This window comes from Rhincodon typus, chromosome 19, assembly GCF_021869965.1.
Source record: "Rhincodon typus isolate 14 chromosome 19, sRhiTyp1.1, whole genome shotgun sequence".
Classification (NCBI taxonomy): Eukaryota; Metazoa; Chordata; class Chondrichthyes; order Orectolobiformes; family Rhincodontidae; genus Rhincodon; species Rhincodon typus.
Genome location: NC_063350.1, coordinates 7708895 through 7736358, shown reverse-complemented (window position 1 = coordinate 7736358; position 27464 = coordinate 7708895). Strand labels below are relative to the sequence as shown.

Genomic DNA, 27464 nt, shown 5'->3' with positions numbered 1-27464 from the left:
AAGTGACTGAATTAATTCTTAGGATCCTAGAGTGTTGGACGCGATGCTTCCCTACCTTGTCAACGCTTACGGCAATCCTCATTCAAGAACGCATGCTTATGGCTGGGAGAGTGAAGCCGCAGTGGAGAAAGCCAGAAAGGTAGATTTTTGTGCTGAAGCTGTGAAAACATTCTATTTAAACAATTGGCTGGCCCTAACTGCTGTAGTAGTGTTGCAATCTTAAATATTTGTCCAAAAAAGTTAAAGTACAATCAGCATTCAGGTCTTGACTTTAGCAGAGACCTGTAAGGCTTCTCTCCTTCCTTTCTGGGGCAAGGAAAGATTTTTGGTTTTTTGAAGGTAGTCTCTTCATGATTGAGTGCTGCTGGCAGCCATTGCCTCATATTTACTTATCGCCCTCATCATAGACATTGTTAGTTTTCTGTTCTCCTTTGATTTTCCTAATTAGAAACTTTAAAATGCCCCAGTGCATGTGAATAAGCCAATGTTTTGCCTAGAAACTGATGTATCTGCTGTTTAATTTCTAGTGGATTCTTTTTATTTGGGTGCTATAGCAAGCACGAGAGATTGAGAACAATAGACCTAATTCCCTGGTGTTCAGAAGACTGAGAGGCGGCTTCAATAAAACATTAAAACAAAAACCTAGACGTCTTGAAATAATGGATATTGAGAAGCTGCCTCACCTAACTTAAACAAGGGGTCAAAATCTCTGGTTAAGAGATTGGCCATTTCCAAGTGTGATTTGGAGGAACGTCTTTAGTCAGAGGGCTGTGAATGTTTGAAATTGTTTACCCAGAGGACTCTGAATGCTCAGTTGTGAAGCATATTCAACGTGGACTTTCCATCATTGCCTTCATCAAGTGAAGGCTCCAAACAAATGGAAAATGGTCTAGATTCTCTATCATCTTGCTATTGATCTTAATTAAGAGTGAAATTTCATGTTTTAAGAGCTGGTTGGAAGACTATGTTTAGTGAAAGACTCACTTTCTCATAGCCTTGGAGAAGGGTTTCAAAATGAATTGGAGGGAGTTTGTGAGTGAACACACAGGGTCATCTGAATTCTGAGGCTCTGACTGAATTTGGAGTAGTTCTGGTATTGGGTTGAAGGTAATGTAGGTCAGAGTTTCCTGTGTGTTCTCCATGCTTCTGGATAATTTTCTGGACATGAGTTGCAATGTTGCATTGAAGAAAATGAAGATGTCTGCAAAGGCACAACAATGTTTGACCCATTCTTCTGAGATTATGGTCCTTCTGTTGGTAATGATCACAGCTCGCATTTCATTATGGTGGAGAATAAAATTTACGAAGACAGCCAAATTTGAGCAGGATGCTCCATAAGCTTTTGTGGTTAGAGTGAAAGGCTTTTCAAGAAAAGGCCGTGTAGAGTGGTTGGTGCTGTTCCATGCTTTTCTATAGCATTTGCTGTGTGGTGAAGATCATATCTGTGATACCCGTAGATGGGTGAAAACTACACTGATATTAGGGAATGATCTTCTCTGGGCAGACAGCAGGGAAATGACCTTTGTAGTTGCTGCAATTGGAATTGTCTTTCTTGAAGAGAGTCACAATCACAGCATCCCTGAAATCTCTCGGCATTTACTCCCATTCCCGGACTTCTGACAGGGATTTTAATAATGTTACTAACAAAATTGATGAAGAGGAGTAGATGGACAATGTATGTTTTGATTTTCATAAGGCTTTTAATGTCCCCCACAGGAGGCTGGGTAGAAAGATTAAAGCACATGGGATAGGAGGTAATGTACTGGCCTGGATTAAGGATTAGCTAATGGACAGAAAACAGCACAGGAACAAATGGCTCAATCTTGAATCAGCAGACTGTGGCTAGGTGGGTACTACAATGATCAGTGTAGGGGGATGGTGGAGGAATGTAAGATTTTTTTCAAGAGGATTTGGACAGTCTGAATGGGGGAGAATATGGCTTATGGAATAAAATGAGGCTGTTCACTTTGGTAGGTGAAACAGATGTACAGAAAATTTCTTGTCAGTGGTTGGGAAGTGTAATGTGCAAAGAGACTTAGCAGTCATTTTCAATAAGTCACTGGAGTCTAATATGCAAGTTTTATTTGTTAATTATTCGTTCATGGATGGCTTGACCAGCACTTATTGTCCATCCCTAATCTTCCAGACGACACTAAAGTGTCATCCGTAATACTGTGGATCTGGAGTCACATGTAGGCTAGACAAAATAACAATGGTTGATTTCCTTCCTTAAGTATTTAAAGAGGATGTTGGCATTTTTTTTTTTTAATAATGATGATGAAAGTTATTGGGGTGGGAAGGGAAGAGAGGCATTGAAGTTTTCAACCAGTTGTGATCATATAAAATGGTGGAGCAGCCATGGACTGAATTGCCTATTCCTGAACGTATGTTCCTATGATTATTTCACCTCCAGAGTCCTTGTTGTTTTTCATCTGATTAGTGGCTTTTTCACTTTGGGTCAGGATTGGGGTAGAAATGGGGGATGAGGAATTGAGTTGAAGGCTTTCAAGTTGAAGATGGGATCTTAGTTGAGATTCCTTCAGAGTATATCCTCTGTAACTTTAGGAGCATTCTGTCAATTAGAAGTGGAGAAAATAAGAACAAAACTAAACTCTTTAGGGAAAAAAAATTGTATGTTGATGGCTGAAGTAAGCCAGAAGGAAAAAAAATGAATTGTTTTAGAAACTTGTCCCAAATTTGGATCACAATTGCCAAGGGCCAGGAAAGAGATTACTTGGTCTCAGATAATGCATGTAGAAGAAAACTTCATCATCTCTTCCAATTTACCAGCTCAGACTTCAACCAATTGAGCAAAAGACTATCTGAAGGCCAGAAGTATCATCCCTGGTGCCTCTAGAGAATCTTCCAAATCCAATGACCAGAAAGGCAACCCAACAGTAGAGACCTCTGAAGCTGTCTTGCCCACTATTGAGGCATGAGGCATTAGTCATTCAAAACCAACTGCAAGGTGAGATATGGCATTCATATGCATGACACCAGGCTCCCAGGAGAATAAGAGATCTCCTCAACATTCCTGAGGAGATCAAACATCCCACGAACTCTTGGGAGACATTGGCTGAAAAGAATAAGGTTTATTTGGGAAGATGCTGAATACATTGAGAGACTTTGGGAGCATGCAGTTATGAAATTGAAGTGTTGGAGAGAGCAAATCTCCAACCAACTCATCTGCCTGACCCTTCGAGTACCATCTGCCACACATGGCAGTCTGCAGATTATACATTGGACTCATCAGCCACCCCAGAGCCCATTGAATCAAAGTGATTACCTATTCTAGATTTGATACGGATAGATTTTTGAACTGAAGAAATCCAGCGGTGTGGAAATGGTGGCAAAGTGGAATTGAAGGAGACCAGCATGATCTTATTTAATGTGAATGCAGGCTCAATAGGCAGCATGGCTTACTGTTTCTCCTGTCTTATATTCTTATGTTTGGTTGATATTTGAGGTGCCATGGGAGGTTGTAGACAGGAAAAACTGATTCTGTAGCTCCTTTTTCTTTTTTCTCCTTTCTAAGTCTCATTTTACATGCATTAACTGAGGCCAAGTAATCGCTTTTCTTGCCCTTGGCAGTTGCGATCAAAGCTTTGAGGCAAGTTTCTAAACAATTCGTTGTTTTCTCTCCTAGCTTATTTCAGCCACTGACATACAATTATTTTTCCTGAAGAGTTTTAATTCTGTTCTTAATTTCTCCACTTCCAATTGCGGGAGAGAAGGTTCTTCAGAATATCAGGTAAACAACCAGCGGTCATATTTTAAAGTCATTGGCAAAAGATCGAGAGGAATGATGAGATTTTTCCACTAGGTTTGTCAGGATCTGGAGTGGTCTACTTGAAAAGCTGATCCCATCAATAATTTTAAAATTACGTTGGACAAGTACTTGAACAGCGGTCAGTAAATTCTGGTTAAGGATCAAAGTATGTGATTTCAGGAGAATGGCCTCCATGCTGTGTTCAAAGTTGAAATGCTTCTTTTGCTGTTAACTGACCTGTGAAATACTCGTGTAATTTGCTTGATCAAGTTATGAGACTAAATGTGTTCCTTTTAGTCTGAGCTGTCTGAAATGCATATTTTAAGGCACCTTTTTAAGGATGTTCTTTTTTGTGAGCTAATTGGATATAAATTAAGTTGTTAATTTAGTTTGTAGTCTTATTTTTGACCAAATCAATCATTGCAGCAAACAGCTAACCTGATAGGCGCAGATCCCAGAGAAGTCATCTTCACCAGTGGTGCTACAGAGTCAAACAACATTGCCATCAAGGTAAGTTTTTCTGATTGGTGTCATGCAAATTTATGTCTATCCTTGCTTTGGAATGCTGAAAATCTGATCTCCCTTGATGGTCAATCTGCCTGTTGACAGGATGTGAGCTTTGTGAAATGCAATAGTTAACGTATTAACCTGAATCATTGTTTTATCATTACTAGGATTTCTGTACTGACTTCTTTGGTTTTGAGAAGAATTTAACTGACATTCAGATTCAATAGATTCTATCTTACTTCAGCGAGGTCAAATATGCAGCATTTGATTGTGGTCAAATGTGAAGTAATAGGATTGATTTGTGCAAAGCTGAGAGTAAATATGTGATTACACCTTTTTATTTTAAGCATTAGCAGCATTTCATTAATCAGTCAACTGCTTTATGAAATGACTTTCCTGACTCTTCAATTCACCATTTCTAGAAATATGGAAGGTGTAGACTTGTTTTGTATGTTTTTTTTTCAGAGATTCTGAATTTTTTTTCTTAATGTCACATTTTTATGCCTCATGTGTTGCATCTGTGTTTTGGACCAAAAGATGACTTGTGCTGATAATTAATTAATTTACAATTCGGTGAAGACTGACCTGAATTATTGAATTTGAGAGGCAGAAAGAGGTTATGCCTTTATATAGCATCTCAGGAAATCTGAAAGTATGCTAAATGTTTTGTGAAACAGCTTGTGTTATTGGTAAATGTTGGCATTGGGTTTGCTTATCATGCAGAGAAATCCAAGCAGCACAGCAGATGAGGAAGGCCTTTTGATCTTCATCTTCAAGGATGAAATAATTAATCTCTCTGACATCTTGTTACATGTTTAACATCATACTCTACTTTGGGTTTACGCAGCAAGTGGTAGGAATTCTGATGCATTGTCATATTAAAATGTTTGGGCTAGATCTTGTCCTGTTTTGCCAAGCTGGGCCATGGTATTTAAATAAAATAGAGTTGGCAAGATTGCTTGATTATGGCTGCTGTGTACCTGAATTCCATTGGTTTCATAGTTCTTAGCTAATTAAATTGGTCAGTCTCCATTATGAATTTTTTTAATTGACCCCAGCCTCAAAGTTTTTGTCGCGAGAACCCTGTATTTTTCATGAAGTGCTTCCTAACATGACTCAAAACAGCCTAGCTCTCATTGAAAGGTAATGACCTAATGGCCTGGATTCCCCAATAAGAGTAAATAGAGTAATTACTATGTTAGCCATCTCAGTCGGATCAACCCTTAATCTATACTCGAAGAAATAAAGACTGACCTCCTAATTTAAGCCTTTATTACTCGCTGTCTAAAAAGAAAAGCAAGGTACTGTTTAAGAGCAAATTACTGCAGATGTTGAAATCTGAACTGAAAACAACAAATCCTGGCAATCACAGCAGGTCAAGCAGCATCCATTGGAGAGAAAGTAAGCTAACGTTTCAAGTCTGTCAGCTAGACTTGCTGTCTGTCTCCATGCATGCTGCCTGACCTGCTGTGATCTCCAAGACACTTTAATATTTGAAGTATTACTATATTTTGTGTAGCTCTTTAACTGGTGATCCATTTTGATCAAGTAATATTTCTGCAACTTACAGAAGTTGAGATTTATTTCTTTCTTTTGTTATTACCAGGGTGTTGCAAGGTTTTATAAAGCCAAGAAGAAGCACGTTATCACAAGCCAGACAGAACATAAGTGTGTATTGGATTCATGCCGCATGCTTGAGACTGAGGGTTTTGAAGTGACGTATTTGCCAGTGAAGACCAATGGACTTGTAGATTTAAAGGCAGGTTGTAATTGTGACAGTATTTTCCAGCAGATATTTTCTGAAAGAATTGACATTTGAGTCAATATAGGTTATAGACTCCTGACAGCACCTCATTGCTTGCAGAGTGGACAATCTGTGAAAAAGCAGCCAAGTGGTATTATTGCTAGACTATTAATCCAGAACCCAGATTAGTGTTCCAGGGACCTCGATTTGAATCCTGCCACGGCAGATGGTGGAAGCTGAATTCAATAAAAATCTGGAATTGAGTCTGACTATTGTCAGTCGTCAGAAAACTCCTCCTGGTTCACTAATGTCCTTTTTTTAAGGAAAGAAAATTGCCAATTTTTTTCCCAGCCTGGCCTACATGTGACTCCAGACCATATGACTCTTAACTGCTGTCTGGACAATTAGGGATGGGAAGTAAATACTGACTAGCCAGTGACACCCAGATTCTCTGAATATTTTACTAAAGCCTGGGTTATATGAATCTGCAGTGTGACTTGATCTTACAACCTTCTGGCTAATGGCAAGAGTTGTACCTATGAAAATCTTTCAGTTGCTGTCATCTCACATTGTGCTGGATTAAAAATTCAACTCTTCAGTATCTTCATCAGCTGAAGGATAGACTGTAAAGCTAATTAGATCACCACTGCAGTTTGTTAGAGGGTAACTTTGGAGGGAAGTAAAATAGCTTTTTCATGTTCTAACTGTGGGATTTTTCTTAACCAGGAACTCGAAGAGGCAATTCGACCAGATACTAGTTTGGTGTCAATAATGACTGTGAACAATGAAATTGGAGTCAAGCAACCTGTAGATGAGATAGGTGTGTAAGCATGGTTTATACAGTATCAAAACTAAATTGCATGTTATATTATGTGGAAAGGATTAAATATTGTTTAGGAGCATACACCTTTGCTGGCTGCTATAACTTCCTTAACTTTGGTCACAGAACAATTTGTTGTGTCATTGAAGCTAACTCTGTATAAACCAATTCTTGTACCTCTGTCTGAATGTCACAGTTGCTCACTGGACGAACTCAATGTGTCACAACAGCTTCTTTTTCTTTCAGGTATGAGTAAGTAAGACAAAAATAACTTTGATTTATTTAGTGCCTTTCAAGACCTCGGGCCATCTCAAAATCCTTCATAGTCACAGCGGTGATGTAGGAAGTGCAACAGTTTATTTGCAGTGTCCTAAAGTCGATAATGTGGTGACGACCAGATACTGTATTTCTGTGATTGTTGATTTCAGTTATAAATATATTGGCCAGGACACCAGGAAGAGCTCTGATGCCCTTCAGAATAGTCCCATAGGTTCTGAATGCCCACTGAGAGCAGAACCCCTTTGTTTATAATGGCAGTCTGAGACTCCAATTAAATAGTCCGAGCAGGAAGACTTAACTCACCACTAGATGTCCATGGAATGGACAGTTTGACTCAATGCTGATTTTTTTTTTTCTCTCAAATTAATGTGATGTGTTTCAAATGAAATGTTTTCCCTGAGACTCTCTTCGAGTTGGTGGAAAGAGATCTGAGCTGGGGAGCAAATAAAATCAAGTGGGATTCCTGCTCCTGATTGCAACCTCTGAACATGTGCTGAAGGAGGCATGTTTGTGCTCACTGCACGAGGCCAGGCTCTGACTCGCTGTGTGGACTTTCGTGTAAAGGGTGATCACTTGAGTCACAGGAGAGTTCCTGGGTTCGCTGAAACTGTGCATTAGCAACTTGGCAATGCCTTCAACAAAGGAGAGAAAATGAATTGCCAAGAACAAATAGTTTGTTTGCGAGCCAGCAATTAAGATGAGCTGCACAGTACTCAGGTTCAGGTCTTTCTATCTGTTCATAGACCACCTTTTCTTTTCTTTTTTGTTTGTTTTTTCATTGCAGGTCGCATTTGCCAAGCTAGGAAAGTATTTTTCCACACGGATGCTGCTCAAGCTGTTGGAAAAATTCCTCTCGATGTGAACAAAATGAAGATTGATCTAATGTCTATCAGTGGCCACAAAATCTATGGCCCTAAAGGTATAAGTTCTTTTGAATTCAATTAAAAGTTCATCAGTTGCAAGCTGTATGCCATCATTAAGTTTCAGTTGTGTTGTTACTTTTATGTAACAGTGTTATCTTGCAACTAATGATATTTGAAACGGTTGGGGGGTGAGTTTTAAGTTCACTTCAGTTATGGAGACTTTTGTGCTTAACCTATTTTTAATTCTGTTTGTGCATCAATTGGTATTTCCCATTCTGTTGCTCTTGGTAAATCTGGAAATAGTTTGTTTTAATGACTATATTATTAAATCATATAGTACTTAATATGTATTCTGCCAAATATGACCTGTATTGAAGCTGTTCCTTTTAAGGCCAGAAACCAAATCTTTTGAGGTAAAGACTCTCTGCGATCATACGGAGTCTAATTGTTAGATCAAGGAACCTTGCCAATTTGGAATGTTTTCAGATTTCAGACTGACATGCTGATGTGACTACTGTCTGATTATTTCTGTAATAAAGCATGATTGTGTGCAGATTTTAATATGTTGCTTGAGGTTGTAAGTCGGTATGCTATAAAGTGCAAGTTTTTTTTTTGCTTTCCACAAATCACATGAGGCACTTGTCATAATCAACATTGTTGGAGGATGTGCTGACTCCATTCTAGTCCCATTCCTCCACTGATCATCATTTTTTTACTATGACCAGAATGGTGACATGACCAGTTCTATCTCTTTTTTTTTAGATTTGTATCTAGTTTAGAATTAGAAACCATTCAGCCAGGTCTCCTTTAACCATAAGGAATAACTAGTTTATTGTAAATAAAACCTACACAAGTTACAAAGATTGATTGTTAAAAGAAATTGTTACCCTCTGAAAAGATAGATATGGATTGTATTCTAACATTGCAAATTTAGCACGAGGCAAGTATGAGTAATAGACACTGGTCAGTCATTCCACAGAATGCATCAATTTTCACATTCAATCAAACACTTCTCTCGGCAATCTTGTTAACTTCCTCAAAAGCAACTCTCAATAATTGATCACACTCTGAGCCACCTACCTTTCTCAAGATTAAGCTCCCCTGGATTTTTATGCACTAACAGGCACAACTCCAGCTTTTCACAAGCAGTTAATTTTACCAAGCTAGTACTACTGGATTTTTTTTTCCCCTCCTGACTTTCAGTTTGGATTGGTTGCATTATGTAATTGTTACGTGTGGACTTTCAACATGTTGAATGGCAAACTGCTGAGATTCCCTGTGGCCTCTAGGACTCTCTTGAACCCTCACTGCTAAGGTTTTCAGTTCCCTTAGGATGTCTTGGAGCCCCAACTACACAGCCCTTATTGTTTAACTGAACTTTGCTGCTAATGCCTAACATGGAGTCAGGCTTTCTGTCATATATGCACTGTTTCATCTCTTTGAACTCCCTTTCATTGACCTAGTGAAAGCATTGTCACAATCCCTGACCCTCCTGCGTGGAATTCAATGTAACTAATGTTTTGGAATAGTCAAGTGTAACAACTGCTTGGAATACTCCTCCTTTTTAAATACTACCATTTTGCAGCTTACAGTACAATTTGCAAACAACAAAACTTAAAAATCTCTTTTCCAAAGGAAAAGGTAGTAGTCTATGTAAGACAAACGTGGGATGTTCTATCAGGGTGAAGTTTTCTTTAAGACCAGAAAACTCAGCTGACGTTTAGTGAAGCCAAAGTGAATTCGTACAAAGTAGGAGCAGAAGTCTGCCTTTGGCTCCTCAAACCTGCTCTGCCCTTCAGTAAGATTGTGGCTGATCTTTTTTTTAATCATTCATGGGAATGATTAAACATGGTTGCTGGCCAGGCTAGCATTTATTGCCCACCCCTAACTACCCTCTGGTTAACTAAGAGTTAACCATATTGCTGTGGATCTGAAGTCACATAGGCCAGACCAGGTAAGGATGGCAGCTTCCTTCCCTAAAGGACACTAGTGAATCACATGGGTTTTTGCAACAATTGACAATGGATTCACAGTCATCATTAGACCCTTTAATTCCATATTCCCATCCACACTCAACCTTTGACCCCCTTGTCTAGCAATCTGTCTCCCACTGCCTTAAGAGTATTTGATTTCTGCCTTCTGAGGTAGGTAGAGCATACCAAAGTTACACATCCCCATGAGAAATATGAAGAGAAATTCTTTGTTGTAAAAGCTGTCCCTCGTTTGGGACTCGACAAGGTGAATAGAGAAAGGATGTTTCCCTTGGTGGGGCCATCTTGTATGCTTCAATCAAATCACCCCTCACTCTTCTAAACTCCAATGGAAACAAGCCCAGTGTATCCAAGCTATCCTTTATAAGATAATGTCCAGATTTGTAGTATCCATTTCGTGAACTTACCATGACACATTCATAAGACCATAAGACATAGGAGCAGAAATTGCGCCATTTGGCCCATCCAAGTCTGTTTCGCCATTCGATCATGGCTGATAAGTTCCTCAACCCCATTCTCCTGCTTTCTCCCTGTAACCCTTGATCCCCCTTGACAATCAAGAATCTATCTATCTCAGCCTTGAATGTACTCCATGACCTGGCCTCCACAACCTTCTGTGGCAGTGAATTCCATAGATTCACCACTCTCTGGCTGAAGAAGTTTCTCCTTAGCTCCGTTCTAAAAGGTCTTCCCTTTACTCTAAGGCTGTGACCTCGGGTCCTAGACTCTCCTACCAATGGAAGCATCTTCCCAACGTCCATTTTGTCCAGGCCATTCAGTATTCTGAAAGTTTCAATTAGATACCCCCGCCCAATCCTTCTAAACTCCAGAGTCCTCAAACGTTCCTCGTATGTTAAGCTTTCCATTCCTGGGACCATTCTCATGAACTTCCTCTGAACCCAGTACAGGGCCAGTACATCCTTCCTGAGAAGGAATTACATGATCGGCCTGTAAATTTCCGTCTTTTGCCTTACTCCCTTTTAAAACAGGGGTGTCATGTTAGTGATTTTTTTCCAGTCCTCTGGGACTCTCCCTGACTCTAGCGATTCCTGAAAGATCACCACTTATGCTTCCACTATCTCTCTTCAGCTATCTCCTTTAGAACTCTGGGGTGTAGTCCATCTGGTCCAGGGTATTTGTCCACCTTCAGGCCAATCAGTTTTACTAGCACCTTTTCCTTGGTGATGGCCACCATACTCTGCTCTGCCCCCTGACTCTCTTGAATATTTAGGATTTTACTTGTGTTTTCCACCATGAAGACTGATGTGAAGTAATTATTCAGTTCCTGAGCCATTTCCTTGTTTTCCACTATGTCTCTCTACTATCATTTTCCAGTGGCCCAATGTCCCCTTTTTTTGCTTTCTTTTGCCCCTTTTCATATACCTAAAGAAACTCTTACAGTCTCTTATATTACTGGCTAGCTTACCCTCGTATTTAATCTTCTCCCTCCTTATTTCTTTTTTGTTGTTGCCCTCTGTTGGTCTCTAAGTGTCCCTGTCCTCTGGTTTCCCATTACCCTTTGCCACACTTTATGGTTTCTGTATTGCTTTTATGCTATCCCTGACTTCCTTAGTCAGTCATGGCTGCCTTTTCCTCCCTGTACCATGCTTCTTTTTCCTGGGATGAATTTTTTGCTGTGTCTCCTGAGTAACTCCCAGAAACTCCTGCCATTGCTGTTCCACTGTCTTTCCTGCTAGGCTCCTCTTCCAGTCAGTTCTGTCCAGCTCCTCCCTCAGACCTCTGTAGTCGCCTTTTATTCAGCTGTAATACCGTTACCTCTGATTCTATCTTCTCCCCCTCAAAGTGCAGAGTAAATTCAATCATATTATGATCACTGTCTCCTAAGGGTTCCTTTATCTTAAGCTCCCTTATCAAGTCTGCCTCATTGCACAACACTAAATCCAGTATTGCCTGTTCCCTTGTGGGCTCCATCATGGGCTGCTCCAAAAAGCCATCTCGTTGACATTCCACAAATTCCTTTTCTTGCAATCCCCTACCAACATGATTTTCCCAGTCCACCTGCATATTGAAATCCCCCATGATCACTGTAACTTTGCCTTTCTTACGCACCTCTTTCTATCTCCTGCTGTATCTTGCGCCCCAGCTGCTGACTACTGTTTGGAGGCCTGTACACAACCCCAACTATTTTTTTTTTTAACTTTTTTTTGCAGTTCCTGAATTCTACACCATCTGACCCTACTTCGTTTCTTCCTATTGATTTAGTTTCATTTCTCACTAATAAGACAACCCACCCCCTCAGCCCACCTGCCTATCTTTTCGATAGGATGTATATCCTTGGATATTCAGTTCCCAATCCTGATCCCCTTGCAGCCACGTCTCCATGATGCCTACCATGTCATACCTGCCAGTTTCAATCTGTGCCACAAGCGCATTTACCTTATTCCTTATACTGTGTGTATTTAGTTATAACCTCTTCAGTCCAGTATTAACCCTCCCTCTTATTTTCATTTTGTTTTTCCAGTATTTGATTGCTAGTCTTTTCCAGACACACTCTCTGTCCTACTTGTGTCTGTGCTGGAGATGTTAATAACCTCTCCGGAGTTCTCCTTCTCTGTCATTTCTTTCATATTGTTCCACTTGGTTGAATCCACCACTACAGATATTAACCTACTGCTTTGTTTCCCACTGGGGCAAGTTTCACCATCCTTCCCTGCTCCCCACCTCCCAGCCCCACCCTTCTAGTTTAAAGTCCTGCCCACCTGTTTACCCTCTTCGCTAGACCATTGGTCCCAGCTCGATTCAGGTGGAGACCGTTCCAATTCACATCCCTTTTTAAATAGAGACTGTTCATATGTAAAATAAATATATAAAATATGGAATGGATAGGCAGCTAATTTCAGATGTGTACAGCTAGAAACTCACTGCACGATAGGGAGAGACTAGTGACATGAGAATCTGTGTCAATTCATGGATCCAGGAAGTTGGGCAAGAATGGGATGATGACAGATATATGTGGGCCTTTTGTGCAAGTTGCTACCTGCAAGTGTGTTATCTTTGGCAATGTGATGTGTGATCAACACTTGTATTTTGTCTGTTAGGCGTGGGTGCATTTTACATCCGCCGTCGGCCCCGAGTACGAGTGGAGGCCATTCAGAGTGGTGGGGGGCAGGAGCGAGGCTTGCGCTCGGGAACTGTTCCAACTCCACTGGTGGTTGGTCTTGGGGCAGCATGTGAAATAGCCCAGCAGGAGATGGAGGTAAGCAAACTGTTGATGAGCATTCTAATTCAATGGAGGGAGTAAAATGAATTTTCACCAGACCCTATTTTATGATAGGTGCATGTGTAATGTCTTGGTGTATGACAATATTTTGTATAATGTTTTCAGCCATTGATACAAACAAATATGTATTGTGTGCATGTGTAATCGACCTGCTGTGATTTCTTGATACATTCCTACGTCAAATAATGTCAAGGTTTGTTTCTTAGAAAGGTTGGTAAATGCCATACATCGTCCTGTTCTTCCAAGCCTCCTTGAGCCCCTCAAAGCAGTCATTTCTAACAGCAGCGACTTTGCTCAATGCAGTTCTGCTCTTGGGCACCTTTTCAGACTTTGCCATAACCACCAAGTTAATCTAAATTGCCATGATGGTGTCAGAAGTGAAGTTGTAGGTTTGTCAGCATGTCAGAAAACCCACAAAAATTATTCCTTTACTACTGTTGCTAAGATTGAGCTTGATAGGTTATTTCCCAGTATTATTGACGACTAATGTCCATAGCTGAAAGTTGCTGGTTAATGACATGGATTCCATTGTTAATCAGAGATTCTATAAAGATAATTAGTTCTTGTCAGCAACGTGCACTCCTCCACTTGGCGTTTTCTGTTGTGTCCATACTTTGTATCCTTATCCACTGTCCACCTTCAAGAAATGCAGAGGCACTGTTATTGCCACTCCTTTCAATCTGGTTCTCTATTTTCCTATGTACATTTGATGTATCTCCTAAAGTGCTTTGTGCTGGCTTTCTGCAGATACACTTTGTAACAGAGCTATGCTTATTCCTGCAGTATGACCATAAGCATGTGTCCAATCTAGCCAAACGTTTGGTGACGAAGATAATGAATGCAATCCCTGACGTGGTTATGAATGGGGATGCAGAGCAGAGATATCCAGGTACACTGACTCTACTGTATGATCATGAAGATTGCAATAGGATTTACAGAATATCTGGACTGTTTCCAACTCTTCTGGAGCAATTTAATCTCATTTCGTGACGTGACCAAGTATATAATAAAAGTATTTTCATGGGGAGAGAGTGCACAAACTAGCACAAGCACAGTAGGTCAACTGGCCTCTATTTCATACTGTGGAAACAGGCCATTCAGCCCAACAAGTCCACAACATCCCACCCAGGCCCATCCCCCTACCCGTTCCCTGTAACTCTGTATTTCCCATATCTAATCCACCTAACTTACACACCCCTGGACACTGCAGGGCAATTTAGCATGGCTAATCCACCTAGCCTGCACATCTTTGGACTGTGGGAGGAAACCGGAGCACCCCACGGAAACCCACGCAGACACAGGGGAAAATGTGCAAACTCCACACAGATCACCCGAGGGAGGAATCAAACCCGGGTCCCCAGTGCTAACCACTGAGCTACCGCGCTGCCCATAAAGTGACCCCTTGGCACCTCTTGCTGCAGGGAAACTAGCCCCCAGCTTATTCAGCCTCTCCTAGAGATCAAACCCTCCAATCCTAACAATATTTTTTGAGCCCTTTCAGGTTTAACAACATCTTTGCTATTAGCAGCCACGGTGAGAGTTGAACTCACATCCCCAGACCATTAACTGGAGTACTTCTCGAGTGCTTAGCCAGTGATGTTACCATCGTGCCACTGGTTTGTGCTGTATAATTCTATTTGTCTCTCCATGTGGCTGCTATTCCACCAGCATATGGAGAACTTGAGGGGAAAGGGCAGGTACAATAACTGGCTCAATTCTTTAGTGAGTTTGCAGAGACCAGTTAAGAAGATAAATGATAAAAGCTGAAAATCAGAAACATAAACACAGAATAGTCAGCTGATCAGTCTGTTTAGGGTATAGACTGATAATTAGAATTGAAAGTTGAAAAACTATTTGCATCCATTTAGTGCCTTTTAAGTTAGTATACATCACAAATTGTACAATTTTACAGTCAAGAATAGGGAAGGGAAAATGATAGGCCTGCATCCTCTGTTTTGCCACTGTTTTTAATATCCTCTTGTCTCTATTGCTTCCTAATTTTAAAAACTAAATCTTTGCTCACTCAGTCTTTCCAAAAGCTGGAAATGGATGTTATGGAGTTGGGGACATTCACTGCTTTAATTGATTTATCATCCCAATGCCTTGCTTTGGATACTAGGGATGGATAATAAATGCTGCTCCAGCCAGTGACAGTGATGTCCCATTAATGATTTTTGTTTTGTTAAATCCACAGTTGAGAACAAGTTTTTATTTCTCAAATTGCTAATTGATTATGATCTGGCACAGTCCTAATAAATGTTTGTTTATTTTGCAGGCTGCATTAACCTGTCGTTTGCATATGTGGAAGGAGAGAGTCTGCTGATGGCTTTGAAAGATGTAGCTCTCTCATCGGGAAGGTAGTCTATATGGCTGTCCTTGAGTTTTGTCTATCCAAATATCCAGAGCTAGGCACCTGAGAACTCACACTCAAACACCCTAAGTCCATACAATTTCTAAATTTGGATTTGGTTTAGTATTACATAGAATAATACTGCACAGGAACAGGCTCTTCAGCTCACCATGTCTGTGCCAACCATGATGTCATTCTAAACTAATCCCATCTGCCTGTTCATTTCTGTCTAAATGCTTCTTAGGTATTGCTTATCGTATTATTGCCACCTCATCTGACAGTACGTTCCAGACACCCACCTCAATCTGTGTTTTTAACAAAAAATTTCCTCATATCTCCTTTTAAACTTTACCTCACCTCACTTTAAACCTATGTCCCCCAATACTTGATATTTCTACCATAGGGAAAAAGACTCCAATTGTCTACCTTATCCATGCCAATCATAATTTTATACATTTCTATCAGGTCACCCCCCTCAGCCTCCACTGCTGTAGTCAAAACAATTGAAGTCTGTGCAACCTCTCCTTATAGTTAATACACTCCAATCCAGGCAATGCCCTGATAAACCTCTTTTGAACTCTGTCAGGGCTGACATCCTTCCTGTGTTGTGACCGGAACTGCACAGAATAACAGTAACAGCACACAGTGATACATTAGTTTGCCTTGGAAGAAAAATATGAAAAAAATTGTTTCGGCCATAAGAAGCAAATCTTTACATGCAATTTTTAAAATATACCATTCTGCCCAATTCTTCTATTTTGGTGGAATGACACAGTAAGTGACCTTCCACCTCATCTAATCTGATTCCTATTGTCTTCTATTTCTTTTTCCTTTGTTCTTTCTCTGCACCTCTCCCCACCACCCCCCCGCCTCCATGCGTCTTTTGTTGGCCTGAACTATTCCACCTTCTCTCTGCCTTTCTCTGAAATTCTTATTGGATTTAGGAATTATCTTATATTGAACCCCATATTGTCATGACACGCACATGCACACAGACACCTCTACCCACCACAAAAAAAAAATTGGAAACAGCTTCTCTACAACTGGGGTACCGAAGGTTTTGGAGTAGATTTGTAGCTTGGGTTGTGGGTGTTGAGGTTGGTTGGCTCGTCGAGCTGGTTTGTTCCGCAGACATTTTGTTACCATGCTGGGTAACCTCCTTGGTGCAGCCTCCGATGAAGCGTTAGTGTGTTTTCCTGCCTGACTGCTGGGCATCAGAGTGGCACACAAGCCCACATCAACCCTATGACAACTGCTCACCCGAACTAAAGACCCACTCCCCGCCATGGACAAGACCAGTGTCATCTATAAGATCCCCTGCAGAGACAGCGATAAGCACTACATCGGACAAACAGGAAGGAAACTAACAACAAGGGTACCCGAACACCAATTGGCTACAGAAAGACACGACCAATACTCCCTCCTCTCAATCCACGTGGATAAGGAGAACCACCAAGATCCTGGGACAAGCTAAGCAGAGACAGGCAAGGGAATTCCTAGAAGCCTGGCACTCCATGAAGAAAGCCATTATTAAAAACACAGAACTCGACCCCAAATATACTCGACTACGAAGGAAAACCGGAAGTGAGGTAATCCAGCTCAATGGACTCAGTTTAAAGACCAGGCGGGAAAACACACCGACGCTTCATCGGAGGCTGCACTGATGATGTTACTCAGCATGGTAACGAAACATCTGCGGAACAACAAATCAGCTTAGTGAGCCATCCAACCTCAACTGGTGTATCTCCTCATCTTACAAGAGCAGCCCCTACAATTGTTGCATTTTTATCAGAATAATTAGCACTGTTTATATCTGAACATGGGTGCTTGTGGAGTGTTTGAATTGAAATGTTTAAAAAGTGACAGGATAGGATTGATTAAACAAACCATCTAGTGGGTGATGGATGACAACAAGCTTAAATGTAGAATTTTTTTACAATGAGGTGCATCTTTTTCTCCTTCTACACAGGGTTGAGAATCTGTGAAATAAATGACCAAAGTTGGTAGTTACAGCAGAGAACATGTCAACAATGAATTATTTTAGGTAGCTGGTTGAAAATGGGGAGTAAAGTACATGGGATTAATGAAGGGTAAATACAAACATGAACAGTTTTCACAGTCCCACCTGCCAACTGCTGGCCTATATCCCTCCAAACCCTTCCCTATTTATGTACTTATCCAAATGTCTTTTAAATGTTATACCTGCATGTACCCGCATCTGCCACTTCAGGAAGTTCATTCCACACGTGAACCATCCTCTTTTTAAAAAAAGAAAATTGTAACTGTAATTGTAACAGTTGTAACTGTTTCAAATTTCATTACTGCACTAAGATGAGTCATCTCTGAATAGAAGGTTGAATCTGGAGTCTCCAGATCTCTGCTGCTCATTTATTGATTGGCTTTAGAAACTGTGCAGCCAGGGAGGTCTAGGTCGTTAGTTTTCTTTTCTCGGTAAATGTAATGCACCCTTCCTGTTTTATATTCCTCTGAACATTTAAAGATTCCTTCTTGCTCTCGCGCACGGAGTCTCTCCTCCTCCCCCCCCCCCCCCACCGCCCCGCCGGCCGGCACCTCCCCTGCAACAATTAATGTAAATCTTATCAATATACACGAGGACTTGTGGTCACAGTAGCATTTTTTAGATTTACCTCATGGTCATGGTTCTTTATTATTGCTGCATTGTTTGTTTCATTTGCAGTGCCTGCACATCAGCTTCTCTTGAACCTTCCTACGTGCTGCGAGCAATTGGTGCTGATGAAGATTTGGCACACTCCTCAATCAGGTATAGTTTAAGGTGGTTCCCTTGCTCCCTGTCTTCCTTTCTCTTTATGGATATTTGGCTTCATTATGAGAAAGCAATCATAGTCTATTGAATTAAGTGCTTTGAGAATAGAGAATATTGCATGCAGCCCCTCGTAGGGTCTGTTTCCATGGTGTATGTCTTGGTCCAACCAGCCTATTCTGAACATAATCCTAAACTAAACTAGTCCCACCTGCCTACTGCTGGCCTATATCCCTCCAAACCTTTCCCTATTCATGTACTTATCCAAATGTCTTTTAAATGTTGTACCCGCATCTGCCACTTCCTCAGGAAGTTCATTCCACATGTGAACCATCCTCTTTTTAAAAAAAGAAAATTGGCTTCTCATGTCTTTTTTTTAAATCGCTCTCCTTTCACCTTCTGAAATGTGCTCCCCAGTCTTGAAATTCCCCATCCTAGGTAAAAGACAACTACCATTAACTCAATCTACATCCCTCATCACTTTATAAACTTCTATCAGGGTGCCTCTCAACCTCCTACAATCCAGTGGAAAAAGTCCCAGCCTTTCTTTATAACACAAACCTTCCATACCTAGCAACATCCTGGTAAATCTCTTCTGAGCCCTCTCCAGCTTGATAATATCCTTCCTATAACTGGGCGACCAGAACTGGACACAGTATTCCAGAAGAGGCCTCACCAATGTCCTGTACAACCTCAACATGACTTCCTAACTCCTACACTCAAAGGACTGAGCAATGAAGGCGCATGTGCCAAAAGCCTTTTTAACTGCCCTGTCTGTGAATTTATATATCTGGACCCCTAGGTCCCTCTGTTCTCTAGAGGTGAACACCAAATATTCATATTGTTCTGCAGCACCATGCTGCACTGGTCTACCTTATTCATGTATTTGATCACCGTGAACACCTTAATTACATCACCCACTAACTTTTTTTGATTTTTTTTTTTAATTCAGTCCTGAGTATAGTGCCTGAATTTCCATTTAAAAAATATTTTATTTCTGCTCCCATCCTCTGAAAGCAGTGAACCATGTTGCAATGACTGCCTGAGATATTTTGCCCAAATGAAAATACCTGTATGAGACTTGACCTTGAGATTTGTCAGATTATTTAACCATCCCTAGGAAATGGGGACATATCTCCATTGCAGCTGAAGAAAATTTAACACTCAATGTGTTTAAATGTGGGATGTTTTATATAGCGACTATAATCCTGTGTCAAAAATTCTTATTTTGTTCTTTCCCTTCCTGTCACTGTCTGCATCCAGAACTGCTTTCTAGGAGGATCACACTTGTTTTTATACTTGTTCTAGTGTACAAGACTTGCATGCTGTGTGACGCTGTCTCTTTATTTGCAGGTTTGGGATTGGGCGTTTCACAACGGAGGAGGAGGTGGATTACACTGCAGAGAAGTGCATCCAGCATGTGCAGAGGCTGAGGGAGATGAGGTGAGGTGTTGCTTTTGTTAACCAATGCCAGTTTATCCTTTTATTTTGAAAGGAAGCTGGTGAGTTTTAATGTCTCTCCCTTTTTTTTGTTTTTCCCTCTCTTGCAGTCCTCTCTGGGAGATGGTACAGGAGGGAGTGGACCTAAAAAATATTAATTGGTCTCAGCATTAGAACATCCTGAAGAAACTGACTGTTGGACTGTCATCATGCTCATAAGATAGCTTGCAATAATCTGCGGAACATAATTAGTTTACATATGAATAGGTAAACAAAGATGAACTGAATATGCCTCCAGTATCAAGTCTGAGAGTACATTGTGGCAAACACATAATTTTACTCCCTCTTATTGAAATATATCGGCATGGTTTATGCAAGCTTATAATATATTTTTTCAATAGCTGATCGTAAACGATTCACTTTGTTCTCTTATTAAAAAATATCTAACTCACGGACATTGGGTAAAATGCTGCTGCTGCTTGCTTGTCAATGTGCCTTAACCTGTTGGGAGTCAACCAGTTCCTTGGAAGCATCCATGCACCTCCTTCACACATTGATCATATTAAATACAGCAGTTGCCATTCTGAGCCCTTTTTAAACGAGAACCATCTAGGGTTGAAAATCATTCCTGTTTCTTGCGGTGCTAGTTGTCAAATTGATCGTCTTGGGGTACACCTGCCATTTAACATCAATTAGTCTACTCAGATCACTGTCCAACTCCACTGTAGGGGGGCTGCAGCATGAGGGGAGGAAATGCAGAGATTAGGGTGGAGTGGGGGGTGGGGCAACACAAAACTACCAGTGAATATTCTGTGGTGTTTTGGGGAGAATGAATTTGGTTATTCTCTGAACTGGGCAGTGATGCTGATTGTCAAGTTATTGGTGATTCTGGATGTGGGGTAGTACAATTTTGATAGAATGATCAAGAGGAAGCAGTTTAAAATAAGAAGGCGCATGATACTGATGGGGGTGGAGAAGAAATGCAGGTGCACAAGGACCTGGGAGTGCAGAGCCCGTTGAAGGTTGACCGTGTTGGATCTTCAGCTTTGTGATGGGAAGACGTGGAGCACAAAACCATCAAATGATGGTGAGCCTTTGGCGCATCAACTTGCTCGTAACTGGAGTATTGTGTTCAGCTCTGGTTGCAGCACTTTAGGAAAATGTGTTGCTGCTTTGAACAAGGTAAGGCAGAGAATTGTGACAATAGTTCCAGGGGTGGAAGACTTTAGGTAGAAGGATAGATTAGAGAAGCTGGCATTTCCTGCTCTCGAAGACCATGTTGAGTAAGGTTTCCTTAATGCTGTGTGTCGGCTGAAATCATTCCGATGGGCAGAAGGGTTGAGAATTGTAGGGCACCAATTTGAAATAATTGGCCAAAGGACCGAAACATACATGAGGAAAATTCTACACAACAAATGATCAGGATCTGGAATGATCTGTGTGCATGGTGAAGGCTGATTCAAAGGGGGCTCTTGAGGACCGAGATGGATCACCATCTGAAGAGTGTAAATATGAAGGGCTGCAGTAAAAAAGCAGAAGGATTAGCTAAATTGCTCTTGGAGTTGATTGCATGGTACAGTGGCCTGAATGGCTTCATATGCTGTAACCATTTATGGTAGTCTACATTCTCCATCTAGTGGTAGAATTGTGCATCTGCAGCTAGTTTTAAGAATGGGAAGATCTTGTGGTAACTTAATGTAGTAACTTAAAGTAGCAAATGAAATTCAAGACATGAAAAGTACAGAACTGTGTTCATGTCAAATTATCCCAATAATCAAATGCAAAACTTTATTTGCACAAAGTTATTTTAAAACTGTTCAGTAATGAGATCATTCAGGTTCTTTGTCCATGTGAGGGTCTGAGAGATTATCCTGCAGAAATTCACTCTCTAAAGGAAGTGAAGGAAACTTGCAGGAACAGGTCAAAAGTCTTCACCCTGCTATACACTGCAGTGGGAACTTTGGGATTGCAAGACTTTCAGGAGGGAGCCGTGCAACTAGCGAATAGTGGGATTGTCCTCTTGTAAAACATAAACTCGATTTTAGGAACAGGCTTCCAGGATGAAGGTTAGCATATGTCTTGCTTTCTTCAAGTAGAGTGACCATCTGTTTACTCTAAGAAGCCTGCAGGTATGACTCTACTATCTTTAAATGGTGATGCTCAAAGAAACATTGTACATGTTACATATTTAAAAAGATGAAAGATATATCAGGTCTATGCCCTTACAATCAGCAACAACAGGACATTTCCAAGCCTTTTGAAACTGTATCGAAGTGTCAGTTTTGTATTCTTTATTTCACCAACATGTTACATTTTAGATTTCCTTTTCACCTCTTTTAGAAATGCCACCATTTGACGTTCCTGCTAGAATGCATTTCCACCAGGTTTGTGGCAGACCTGTCATCCAAGCTGACAGTCCTTGTGTTAACTAACTAGCCTCCATTACTTCCTTGTCCAGTGCGCTCAACCTGTGGTTCCTATCCATTGGTGAGGAATGGAAACTTGAGTGGGCTCAGACTCTCGTCCAGCTGTGCCACACTATTTTCTTCTTTGTCCCAATTGTTTTGCAACTAATAAACACAAATGCGTAAAGAAGTCAGAATTAAAAAAACTTCTTTCTTTGCTGCGTCTAATGATGATTATCCTCTTGGCTATCGCTCATAACAGTGTCCTGTAGATTTAATGTGATTCCTGGAGACTACAGGATAAACCCAGCGGATCTGCAACTTTAGACGTACCGTCCGACCCAACTGTTTTTGTAGTCTTCAGTTGAATTTTCTGACACCAAAGTCAACAACCCATTCAATGAGCCCCTGACTTTAAATAAAAAAAACTGAAAGAAAGTGCTTTTATCTGGTCTTGATGATCATCTTTTGCATAATATTTTCCTCAGTCTGCACGATTGTATTCATTTGCTGCTAAAGGTATGGGCAGATGTGCAAATATGTGGGTGTATTCGTATTCCTCTTTTTTTAAAAAAAGTGACTTCTTAAAGATTTTACTGCTTAAATCCTGTCACAGTCATCGCAGAGCTAATAGAAAAGGTGCAGTTTGGTTCTCTATATTGCAATAAAGCAGCAAAAACTGTCTCGTGATAGGGTAAATAGGTGTTTGTGAGGATGGGAGAGCAGTTATTTATTGAGATTGATCTGGGAGGCTGGAACAAAAATACCCTAAAGAGGAATGCTATGTACCCACTCAATGATATCCCCCTGATATATCTTTCACTTAGTGACAATCTCTATAATCTCTATATCGCCTTTGCATGGAAACCACTAGTGTGGCCTTCTGAATTAGAGGAACAAGTACACACAAACCTGATGACTTTAAGTTTGAAAATGGAGCAGTGGCTCATCTGATGAGCTGGATGTGAGAATACACTAGAGCTGTAGGTTTTGGCAAACATTGTGTTCTCCCTGTTGCATTAGGAGCTGTATGTTGACAGGGCAAAATGAGAGCATATTTAATTTTCCTGTTCCTTGATGCCCTCAAACAGGAGCGAAATGAACACTGCAATGTAATAACCTGCTACTTGATAAACATTTTAAAATGAATCCTGGAAATTTAAACAAAAAAAATCACCTGGACTCAAAACAGCTTTTGTTTTCGATTTGTTGGAGCCTAACCATCTGGTTGGAACTGGGTCACGCCCTGGGAATAGAATTAGTAAATTAGGCAAAAATCTCTGCGTCTCTAGTTTTTACCTTAGAATTTTTACTTTTTGTGTGCCACGTCTGTGGGACTAAACAATACGCACAATTCAAACTTATGTATTTCTTTAAAACTATTTAGGTGATGTATGACATGCTGCTTTTATGAAATATCTGAACTTTATTTCCCAATTTCACTGATGTTTTCTGTGTGAGATTTGTCATTGAAGACTTATTATATGTCTTGTCTTTCAAATGGTCCCTCAAAGCAAAGTCGAAGTCAATGTGGAAAGCAGTTGATGCCATTTAGTAAATTTGATGTATATTTCCTTCTATGCAAGTGATTCTTGTACTGCTTGGAATAAACCACTTTTGTCATAACCAACAAAGCATTCATTGGGTTTTTTTTGTGTGACGTTCAAGTCCCTTGCTTTCATGCGTGATTATATTTCTAGGCTGTAGTGGTGATGGAATTGGGAATGTGGAGTGTGCAAATCCCGCAGTGGCAAATCAGAATTGAAACTTGTTAGTGTGCTTGAATCCTGGAGGCCTGGCACTCAAACCGGAATTCCGTTAACAAACATTTAGAGCTAGACCCCAAATACCAACCACTATGAAGCAAATCCGGAAGTGATGCCATCCACTCCAGCAAACTGAGACACAGAAACATTAAGTGGGACAGAACACCAAAGCTTCACCAGAGGCGCACTGATAATGTTACCTAGTAAGGTGACAAAACATCTGCAAACAAACTTACCAGCTCAGTGAGCAGGTCAACGCTCTCTCGCTCTTGCGTGCTCTCTCTTGCTCTCTCACACACACACACAAATCTATGGGGTGAATTTGCAGATGCATTCTATTTTGTTCAGAAAGAACTCATTTAACAGGCTGTCAGTCAATGTGGCATTTTATAAATTCCTACTTTAGAAATTAAACCAGTCTGACTCCAAACTAAAACACAAACAGGTTCTAAACAAGGTCTCACACCTGACGTGCATTAAAATGTCACCTCTTCTTTACACTGATAAAACCTTTGGTCCTCTCAGGATAATGACTTGAAAGGAATTTGGGGATTTACATATACATATTAATCAATTAAAACCTTCTAACTGATAAAGATTTTAACAGCATCTTAAGTTTGTTTAATACATCCTCACCAGAGGTGTGACCCTTTGATCTTTTACTTCTAAATTCTGTGTCTGATTATACCTCTCTAACTCCTGAAGAAGGATTGAGGCTCTGAAAGCTTGTGTTTTCAAATAAACCTGTCGGACTATAACCTGGTGTCATGTGATTTCTGACCTCATCCACCCTAGTCCAACACTGGCACCTCCACATAAAGAAGAATAGACAGAGGAACATTGCAGCTGTTAGTTGACATCAGTAGTGTTCATATTGGTGACTGAGCAATCAACCTCGGGTTTCTTGGCCTGGCAGGTTAACTCAAATTCTTTGTGGCTGTGTAATGTATTTTCTTCTTGCAGTGCATGGGTGTCTAATATTGTTTTCAAGCTGTAACCCTTTATAGCATACCAGCCACCACTGGTACATCTACACCCTAATAAACACACTATAGGAGGTGCATTTGCTTGTTTATTTAAACCCTCTTTTCTATATTTCTAGAAGGGTCAAACACAAACATGCCTTTTGACTCATGTCTGCAGTCTGGAATATAACACAGAGGATATATTTTCACTTTGAAAGGTGGTAATTAGATTATCTTGTTCCTTTTTTTGAAGTCTCTCCCCTGAAGCTTCATTTGAGGTGCTCACATAGGACATCTTTTGTTTCCCAGTGAATTTCATTCTTAAATGTTACATTACAACCAGTCTTAGCTTGAAGTCTTTGCCTGAAAAAACGACTTGTCTAAAAGTTCAATATATCCATAAGTAATTCAGCTTTCTGATCCATTGTTATGAAACCACACATTCACCTACTTGTCAGTGTCCTATTTAAATCCTAAACTGACCCCTTGACAGATCACAATGCTTCTAAGTTTTATACCATTTGCAAATTTTGAAATTGTGCCTGTACACCAAATTCTGGGCGATTAATATATATCAGGAAGAGACAAACTATTTCTTCTGATGAGGTGGAGCCTAGAATAAGAGAAGATGATTTGGTTCAATAATGTCATTGTCCATTGTGAACATAAGCTCTTCCCTGCTTTAGCTAATTTCTCTGGAAATGAGTAGGTAAAGATTTTCTGTATGTATGGGTAATGCATCCTCTACCTTAAATTCATGAATGGCCAAAAATGTTCTCTCTGACCTATTCATACAAATTAATTTATGATTGCATAATGCTTTGTAAATTATTTTGATACTTTTCTGGAAGATAAATCATTATGTTAAGTAGTCTTTTAAGCACCTTAGCATTATCCAATCAGACTGATAAGATATCAACTTTCGAACCTTTTGGATCGTAATTGCATCAATGGATATTATACTTTTGTTTGGTAACAGGAGGAGGAGGATCCAGACATATACCAAAGGGCAATGTACCACAAAGTAATGCAACTGAGGTCTTTCTATCCGAAAGCTTGAATGAAACAAATTCAGTGGTTGCTTTCGGAAAATAATTGGATAAAAAATTGAGAAGGGCAATAACTAGGACTATGAGGGCAAGAGCAGGAAGTGATGCAATTCAAAAATTCAGTATAACTAAGATGATCTGAGTGGCTACTTTCTGAGACTTTTAAAATATTCTGACTTTTGCAAAGTGAGAATAGACTAAAATTCCAGCATTTGGAGAAGTCAGGACAGTTCTCCAATTAGAGAGGAATTTGACAAAGGTGTTCAAAGTCATGAGGGTTTGGACAGAGTAGACAGGGACAAACTGTTGGCACTTGCACAGGTGATTGACCAAAGAAGTAGTAGTGACAAGGAGAAAAAATTTCCACACTGTGAGTGGAATGCGCTGTTTCACATTTTTTGGTGGCAGGGGTCAGTTCAGTCGAAGCATTTAGGAGGGATCATTGACTGAAAAGGAAAAATGTGCAGGGCTGCAGGAATTGGTAGGAGATGGTACTCTTTGGGAAATTGATCCTTAATGGGGAAGACGATATGGGTCAAATGAATGTAAAATACTGCAGATGCTGGAACTCTGAAATAAAAACAAAGTGATGGAGAAACTCAGCAGCATCTGTGGATTGAGAAATAGAATTAACGTTCTGAGTGCAGTAATGGCCAAATGGTGCTGGTCCCATTCTATGATTCGTTGTTCAGGTGCAGTGCTGGAAGAGGGATGTGGTCAATGCACCGACACATGGACTGAGGCTAGAGCAATGCACAATGGTAGACAAATAGAGGAAAAGGCCGTTCGGTCCAACCACTTGATGCTGGTGTATCTGCTGCATTCGTATGGGAATGAAAACAATGGAGAAGGAGAACTGAAGCCGAAAGGGTGGGGGGAATCAATAGAAGTTAAGAGAAAGTACAGAGTCTGGTTACGAACATTTATTTTTGTTCAAAAACAATCTCCCATGCACTTCCATCCCGTTGCAATTGCAAAGAGCCAACTATATTTCCGCCCCGCAAAATGACGGGCATCACTTCCGTCCCACACAACGGAAGGGAACACTTCCACCCCGCTAGTGGCACCTGACGTAACGTCCGCCCCCACTGGACGTGAACCGACGTTGTTCCGCCACGCAGACGCGTCACTTGGAGGGTTTCCTGGAAGGCGATTTCCGGTCCGAGGGCGGAAGTGAGCGGTACAGGAGCGGCGAGACATGGAGGAGGTGCAGAGGCGGCATCCGCGGCGGTAAGAACCCAAAGAGAGAGAAAGGGGGAAGAGAAGTGTGTTCGAGAAAACTGGGGAGAGGAGCGAGGGCTGTGGTTGTCAGGGCAGAGATAACCTCCCTGAGGGCCCTCAATTTCGTTCCCCCTGACTTAAGGACACCTACCCTGCCCCCCTCCCCCTTCTTCCTCCTCTCCCCCCCTCCCCCCCTTCCCCCTCCTCTTCCCCCCCCACCATCCTCCCTCCTCCTCCCCCCCCCTCCCCAGTATGGGAATGAAAACAATGGA

The 27464-nt window shown here is 40.8% G+C and overlaps 2 protein-coding genes across 2 annotated transcripts in view; both read left to right on the top strand.

The window, feature by feature from the left end:
- Window positions 1–23821, top strand: nfs1 (NFS1 cysteine desulfurase). Its single transcript, XM_048608594.1, has 11 exons — window positions 1–139; window positions 4196–4279; window positions 5883–6035; window positions 6747–6840; window positions 7904–8038; window positions 13033–13190; window positions 13998–14103; window positions 15490–15571; window positions 18263–18346; window positions 19700–19789; window positions 19897–23821. The coding sequence occupies exons 1-11, from the start codon at window positions 44–46 to the stop codon at window positions 19958–19960; spliced, it is 1146 nt and encodes a 381-aa protein (XP_048464551.1). The 5' UTR covers window positions 1–43; the 3' UTR covers window positions 19961–23821.
- A 3253-nt stretch (window positions 23822–27074) lies between these two features.
- The window catches only part of stk3 (serine/threonine kinase 3 (STE20 homolog, yeast)), a 143370-nt gene continuing 142980 nt past the window's right edge, over window positions 27075–27464 (top strand). The window contains exon 1 of the mRNA XM_048608646.1: window positions 27075–27201. Coding sequence (XP_048464603.1) covers window positions 27170–27201 — 32 coding nt within the window. The 5' untranslated portion in view covers window positions 27075–27169. The remainder of the gene's footprint in view (window positions 27202–27464) is intronic.

What these genes read in the sequence shown, in the direction of transcription:
- nfs1 (XM_048608594.1), top strand. Translation starts at nt 44, where the DNA reads ATGCTTCCCTACCTTGTCAACGCTTACGGCAATCCTCATTCAAGAACG. An exon ending in ATGGACTTGTAGATTTAAAG is followed by an intron (nt 6,036 to 6,746) that starts GCAGGTTGTAAT and finishes TTTCTTAACCAG; the next exon opens with GAACTCGAAGAGGCAATTCG. An exon ending in TTGGCACACTCCTCAATCAG is followed by an intron (nt 18,347 to 19,699) that starts GTATAGTTTAAG and finishes CTTTATTTGCAG; the next exon opens with GTTTGGGATTGGGCGTTTCA.